At 43.2% G+C, this 8019-nt stretch overlaps 1 protein-coding gene across 1 annotated transcript; it reads left to right on the top strand.

Moving 5' to 3' along the window:
- LOC121151082 (protein FAM170A-like) lies at positions 1-4701 on the top strand. Its single transcript, XM_040972272.1, has 4 exons — positions 1-70; positions 1733-1864; positions 2914-3054; positions 4094-4701. Exons 1-4 carry the CDS (start codon positions 1-3, stop codon positions 4699-4701), a joined length of 951 nt encoding a protein of 316 aa, XP_040828206.1.
- Positions 4702-8019: the final 3318 nt, after the last annotated feature.

The following is an 8019-nucleotide window of genomic DNA, read 5'->3' as shown; positions in this document are numbered from 1 at the left end:
ATGGAGCAGAGAGAGAAAAGGAAACATCTGGAGCGTGAGTACAGTCCTCCAGCTGTAAAGAAATCAAGAGGTACGTGGAGAAGTGTTGTTTTTGGAATATGGTAAACAAGAATGCCTTCCGCAGGGAGGAAGAGTAGGTCCCTAGTAGTGGAGAAGATAGTTAAGGCAGGTGACTGGGACAGTGAAGTGAGGAAACAGGGAGTGAGGAGGAGTTGTCTATTCGTGGCTCTTTCTGAGAGCCCAGCTTGCTTTCAGGTGTCCCAGGTACAAGGTCTATGTTGTTTACACAAAGTTCAGACTGGCCCGAGTTTGGCCATTGGCAGCCAATTGGGGAGTGAACTGATGGATTAACGATCGTCTTTTTCTTTGTAACTCTGATTTCAAGATCAATATTTTTCAGATGGTTATGGATAAGTACAAGCATATAAAATGTATTCCTTACTAAGGCGTAAGAAAGATGTTCAAGCATGAACATAAACTCATAAAGAATTGTTTCTTTACTAAGGGATAAAAACAAATTATTTGCTTTAGTCTATGCAAATGTAAATTGGATCTTTTAGGTTAATGTAAGACATAAAATAGGATGGGGCCAGTACGCTGGCTCCGTGGATAAATCCTCACCATGTAAACATTATGATCCCTTATTGGTGCTGGTTTGTCTCCCGGCTGTTCCACCTCCCATTTTGGCTTCCTTTTTGTGGCCTGGGACTGTAGTGGAGGATAACCCAAAGACTTGGGACCCATATGGGAGACCTGGAAAAAGCTCCTGGGTTCAGATCAGCTCAGTCCTGGCTGTTGTTGCCACTTGGGGAATGTAACAGTACTTGGAAGATCTTTTTGTCTCTCCTCTCTGTGCATCTGTCCTTCCAATAAGGATGAATAAATCTCAAATAAAAGAGGAAACAAACATACATAGTCCCATTTAGACACATTGATTACATGGGAAGTGGGGTTTGACTAGGGAAATATAGGCAATTGGCAGTTATGGTTACCATGGAACCTAACCAAAAAATAAACAACTCATTAGACAGGGCAACTGCTCAGTAGGGGGAGCTGCAGACTGAAGCCAACTGCAACATTCAAAACTCTAATTCATATCACATAGGAGTATTTGATATTTCCAACAAAATTTTGAGTTTTCCATATTCTGATGCTCACTTTGAGAGGGTATCAAGAGTGAATGACTTTATTTCAACTTCACTAAGATTAGCGCATATTAAAAGATGTCATTGAGTGTAAACAATGAGACCTGTAGAGCAAGGGTCATAACTTAGATGCTGTACACACAACTATACATGCATAAGATGCATGAGTAAGAGGGACAGAAGTGTGATATTGAATATATTTGTTTACATGCTGTCTACCCATTGTGATTATTTGACTCTCAAAAATGCCATTAGAAATTAGGCAATGATAATTTATACATGATTGATCTATTTCTTTTCTCTATAAGAATTCAGGGTTTATGTGCGGGTCAAGTGGGCACATTTCCTCCATATGATACTTTATAAGCCATCAGAGCTGAGTCACTCCAACATCCCAAAACAGGAGAAATGCTTCTGTAATAGGAGTGCTAAGGTTTTCAACAGTATATAGACTTTATTTTCTGAACTAATAGGCATGCCTGTTCTCAACATTTAGCATGTGATATTGAGAAAATGTATAAGTTAAAGAAATGAAAGAAACACATTGTTCATCGAATGACTGTTATTCCATTCTCCATCAATCACAGATTTACAGAAGAGGGAGTCACCACCTGGGAGCGTTTTGGATGACAAGATCCTGGTCCAAGAGGAAGAAGATCCATCTGGCAAGTTGCAGTGCTACACCCGTGACTCCAGTGTGTGCACGCCTTATGATGTTGGTAAGGAGGCAGGATGCTCAGATAAATCAGGGCAACGGGAGGGAGAGCAGATCTGTAGCCACTAAGTTGATCAACATTTCTCAGAGAAACTCAATGACAGCAATATATGTATAAGGTGCAGTTTCCAAGATGAACTGTAGTACTGTCAAGAGGGTTATCTACATTTTTTAAGATTAAGGTGACGAGAAAAATGTAGAACCATTAGTGGAGTAAATCTGTTCAGCAAAAATACATTCAGAGGAATGAAGACCAGGAACCAACTCTGTGCAAAGAGCTTAGTAGGTATGAGATTGAATACTAAAACACCTCTACAAATAAGTGCTCTTGTACTGACAATAGTAGATTAAATAAAAAGCAATGTGTGCACTTGGTCATCAAGTTCAAGTGAACTACATAGCCCAACCATGATTGGCTTCACTTTCCCTCAAATATGTGCAACTGCTTCCCAAAGAAAGGCTAATATTGATGTCTTGAGGGAAGGACAAATAGCGGACATTCCTCTAGGAATAGGACACAGCCCCTCAGTACAGAGTCACCACATTTGATGTGATCGTAACCTCCCCAGCAAACTGAACACCTGCCCACATGTTCTACTGCTTCTCCCCAGGAACCCAATTTCTCCTCCTGTTAATTTGCTCTTTCAAATTAAGTAGGAGTAATTACTACAAAGCGTGTACTCCATGGCTTTCCCATACACCATTTCTCCCAAGGAAAAGGAAGCTCATCATGGATATCAGACTTTATTAACTGACTTCATCTTCTGTTTGGGCAAGCTTCCCACTTTTCAATATTCTGTCAACATCCTCAGCAATGTCACATAACAGATACTCAATCCTACGGATGTCTACCACATACACAATTTTAACAACTTCTCTATCGGTAGCAATTTGCAATATGGTTCAGCTAAGTGTGAGAGCAAGTCCCATGATGGGTGGTGGACAGGGAGGAGACAGTAATGCCTGAAGCAAAACAGCCACTTAGTATGCTCCTTTTAGAATAGACACAGTTAAGCCATGACACAATGTGTTTTCTTGTAATTTCCTTCTCAGACTTCCAGCTGCTTCCACAAGATGTGCCTGAGCCATGTGAGGTCGTGGAGATTGAAACCCGCAGCCAGGCACCAGGAGACAGTGATTCCAGCTCCAAATCAGTCTCCTCTTCAAGCACATCCAGAAATTCTGATGAAGAAGGTAAGGCAGATGCAAATGGAATGTCTGAACAAACATAGGCTATTCAGTTAATATCCTGGACACCCCCTAATTACCTCACACTTACTTCAGTTACACAAAAGAACTTCAGGAAAGAGTAAGACTGAAGCCTTGGGGTGGGACAAACAGACAATGTGTTCCCAAGAAAGAGCACAGTCCTTCAGCACAGCATTGTACCAAGTGAGCCCTGGGAGAGCTGGCTGCATTGGCTGAGAGTGCCAACAGGTGTATGGAAACTTGGCTGGAATTTCCCCATGCAGACTGGCACACACTCATGTTCAGAGATCTCTACATCAGCTCAGACCAAGATGACGATTTCTCCTTTCCTTTAGCTGTTCTTTTCATGACACTTCTCATGCCCTGCGACTCTTATTCTTTCTGTAGACTCATTACATGGGTACATCTTATATCATCCCCCTTGCAAACAGACTTTCAGGCCTAACCTGTTACTGACTAATCCCTTGAATACCTTTCATACACTCACAGGACACCTATCTTCACCAGCCCTGGGACTAGACGAGACTAAAGAAAATGCTTGCAATTTGAGAGAATTAAGTTTCTGAGGTAGCCTTTCTCTTATGTCGCCACATTCACAATATCTGCAGGCTTTCAGAGCTGCATGGATTGAGAGTCATGTGTACTTCCTATGACACTGTCTACTCTCTCAGACAGCAGCAAAGCTAACAACCATGCCTGTTCTTGCTCAGCTGTGCTGCACATTAAACAGTGCACACACATACACACTACCATTTACTAACACTAGAAAAATATACTGAGTTTGTACAAGATCACAGAATCATCTCTGGCAGATATACCATGCCCCTATTGTCACATACAAGCCTTACCAATTCCATTTCATACAGGACATATCATTTGAAGACATCTGTAAGTGTAGAATCACATTTGTGCACGCACCCATCACACACATCCCATGCGCAGGGATACTCAGAGTGCCCCAGAAACACTACATCTTTATGCAAACTTAATCACGTTTTCTAATGGTTGAAACTTTCCTTCTTAGAAATGCATCAAAGCCAGAAGGAAGATCTCGGTGTTAGACCCTCTGACAAGCCTTTACCCCAGGATGTGGGACAGAAGAGCTCCACTACCTGGAATGATATGTGCTTTCATGTGCACTTAGCCAATGAGCCCTGCTCAGATGCATTACATATGAGAAAGGAGCGGGCCATGAAAATCTATTACATGTATGTCAAAAGGCAGAGAGAGGCCAACACTGTATATAACACACAGGAAGGCTTGTTGCCTCCCAAGAAGAGGGCAAGAGTGCAAGAACTGAGCTGCATTGGCAAAGTCCCTTCGGAGGCCAGCTCTTCTTCTGTGATTACAGAAGATATGATCATCGACAATGAGGCCAGCTGTGACACCACAGATGAAGATGATTTCAAGGCTGAGGGCCCAGCAGAGCTTCTAGCCCTGGAGGAGAAGCCCAGAATAAAGACCCCTGAGTGGCTCTTGTGGCCAGAGCATGGCTTTCAATGCATGGCCTGCTGCCGAGTGTTCCCCAGCCTGGACATCCTGGAGGAACATGTAAAGAATGGAATCAAGGAGGGCTTCAGTTGCCGCATTTTTCATCTGGCCTTTGCCTGGATGAAATCAAAAAAAGAATAAACAAGAAGACAAAGAAAAGGAGAACACAGAAAAACCAGGCAGAGTACACCTATGTATGCAAGGCAGAAATGTTTCTACATGAGGAAAACATCAAGCAAATAAGCAAAGTGCTTTCAGCCTGTGAGAAAGAGGACAGGCAGTAGCTTCACTGTGCTGACACAGCTGCATCCACTCCAAGCAGCTGGAAGACCTGCTTTTCATTGCACAAACCCACCAGCTAGTGACCCACAGGACCATGGAACCCTGGCAGATGCCATGTGCAATTCTCTACAGAGAGAAAGAAAGGTAGGCAGACCCTAACATGAAGACATTATGCCCTCCCAACAGTAACAAACACCCTGATGTTACCACCAGCCCAGGTGAGAGGAAACTCACACTCGGGAAATACAGACTGCTGTCATCTGCAATTAAAACAGGTGAGAGTTAACAGGTAGGAAAGCATCCCCAAACACTCAGCAGTCATGGTTTGAGACAAGTGGGATCAATAGGATATCTGCTTGGTTGACAACACTAGGGCCAGTGTCCTGTCCAGGTCCTGCCAGGGAGTTGCAGCAAAGGCTATTTTAGCAGCTCAGCAAAACAGAGCAGCCTGCACTCTCTTTCTTAAAGGATGCAATATTTGGAGTAGGCACACCTGCTTTAGCAACAGTCCTTGGCTCAATTCTGTGAAGAGCAAGACAGACGAGAGGGCTCTCTGACCCTGAGGAAGCGTGCATGTGTGCACCAAGGATGGGGCAACCCCTTTCCTGAAGGTAAGGCCTCAGGCTCTGTTCTCAGATGTTCATGCCCAGGAGCAGCTGAATAAGAAACTATGACCCCTTCAAGACCCAGCACAAGTAGGATCTTTGTTTCTTGGAGAAACTTTCCATGACATAAGCTAAGATTGAGGAATGAAGCTTCTTTCCTCAGGGTGGGCAGGGGTCAGAGGACAGAGAGGCACAGGGGCTCTTTGCCAGGCAGCTTTGTTCATGATTTTCATCCTGGGGGTGGGGGCACATGTATTCATCCTCACAATGCTTATAGATACTTTCTGTTACAGAATGAAGTATTCTGTTATGAAACAGCAGCAAAGACACTTGGAATGCAAACACCACTGCAAAGAGTTTGCAAAACCAGCTTTGTACTGCAACAAATGTGTATTGGGTTAGCTGGTTGTCAAACAAGGAGCTTTTGATCCATATTCTGAATGCTGTTGATAGAATGGGGAAAAAGAGTCTTGAATTCCTTGATCATGCTGGGGATTCTGAAAGAGACTAAGTCCTAGTCATGTCAATATCTTAGACTGCCTTCCTCAGAGAACTGATAGTCTTCCTTGTTTTGATTTTCTTGTAGTGCCACAGGTTCACTTGCCTGCATCAAAGGTGACTGTTACTACCTAAGACAGCCTTCTTCACACCCTGACAGCATCATGTGAGGGCTGCTCTCCAGAAAGAAGCAAAAGATCCTTCGTTGCAAATCCCCAACTCATTGGTGAAACTGTGATGCCAACAGGAAGGAGAATATCCAGGCATTCGAAGCCCCTAGGTACTGTGAAAATACATCCTCCTGAGGTATCTGCCTGCCAACCCCTCAGGAGGCCATGGCACCATTGATGACATCTTAGAGACTGTCTTGTGGAGACAGACCAGGACATATAGGACATAGATGAAGATCATGGGAAGTGAACTTTACATTTCAGAATCCTGGTAACAGCTCAGCAGGAATTTGGGATGGAGACTGCTCACCTCACTGAACATTTAGGATATCCTTGTTTATCTTCCCATTGAGCCCTCTACCTTAGGACCATTTCATTTCATGTGCACTTGAACACCTGGTGCAAAAGCTCATGCCCCAGAACAGACACTGCTCTCTGTTCTAGCCTTCACTACCTCTCCTTCTGCCCTCCCCACAGGCACATCACTATGTGCTTGATGCAGAAAGCAAAATCATCTAGGACCTGAAGGATGCAAACTGTAACATCCAATCACTGAGTTCCATTTACTCTTTGTGTTCTTCAGCAACAATTTGATACATGTTTCTGCATCCTTTTTAGCACAGACCTTATCTCACATTCCTCCTAATATTCTTATCGGTACATTATCTGGCAGGGGGCCAAGATTTATTATCAGAAGAGGGAAATCAGATGCTATATGGATGAAACCAAAAGCAACTGGCACCAAGTCCTTGGTTCTTCTGAGCAATGCACGCATAGGGGAACAAGTGCTGCTTCTGCACTCGCAATGGAAGGATGGAACACATCATCAACCACTCAGGACACTGAAATCTATGGCTCTCTCTCCTTTTTTTAAACTGTTCTTTTAACTATACTTCTCATGCCCTGTGCCTCTTTTCCTTTCTGTTGTCTCATTACATGGGTACATCTTATAACATCCCCCTTGCAAACAGATTTTCAGGCCTAACCTGTTACTGACTAATCCCTTGAATACCTTTCACACACTCACAGGACACCTATCTTCACCAGCCCTGGGACTAGACGAGACTAAAGAAAATGCTTGCAATTTGAGAGAATTAAGTTTCTGAGGTAGCCTTTCTCTTATGTCGCCACATTCACAATATCTGCAGGCTTTCAGAGCTGCATGATTTGAGAGTCATGTGTACTTCCTATGACACTGTCTACTCTCTCAGACAGCAGCAAAGCTAGCAACCATGCCTGTTCTTGCTCAGCTGTGCTGCACATTAAACAGTGCACACACACACACACACACACACACACACACAAACACTACCATTTACTAACACTAGAAAAATATACTGAGTTTGTACAAGATCACAGAATCATCTCTGGCAGATATACCATGCCCCTATTGTCACATACAAGCCTTACCAATTCCATTTCATACAGGACGTATCCAAGTGAAGCAGCACATTTGTGAATAGCAGAAGAGGGAAATCAGATGCTATATGGGTGGAACCAAAAGCAACTAAAAACTACTCCTTGGCTCTCCTGAGCAACGCACACGTAGGTGAACAGGTGCTGCTTCTGCAGTCACAGTGGATGGAACTCAAATCTTAAGTCCAAGCATGTGTCCCTCCAACCATGTTTCCATTTCAAGCTCAGACACCTAGGATCGTAAAAGCTAAATATTTTTTTGGAATATCTCATTGCATGTTTCATTTGTTCGCTATTTCTTATTTCACTCTGTGTTCACACACAAAAAGTGTCACTTCTCACCTGCACAAAGCTATAGAATGGACTAGAAATGAGAATAACTTAGCTTTCAAATGATGGTTTAAGCTTTTATCCTTTTAAAATTAGTAAAGCTTGAGACTGGCAGATGTGCATCTGTGGGGATACATACATTTGGTTATCTTGAATTG

Source organism: Ochotona curzoniae, unplaced genomic scaffold (genome assembly GCF_017591425.1).
Source record: "Ochotona curzoniae isolate NIBS_2020 unplaced genomic scaffold, NIBS_Ocur_1.0 contig_2278, whole genome shotgun sequence".
In the NCBI taxonomy this organism is placed as follows: Eukaryota; Metazoa; Chordata; class Mammalia; order Lagomorpha; family Ochotonidae; genus Ochotona; species Ochotona curzoniae.
Note: the sequence above shows the minus strand (reverse complement) of the source record. Positions and strands in the feature narration are given on the sequence as shown.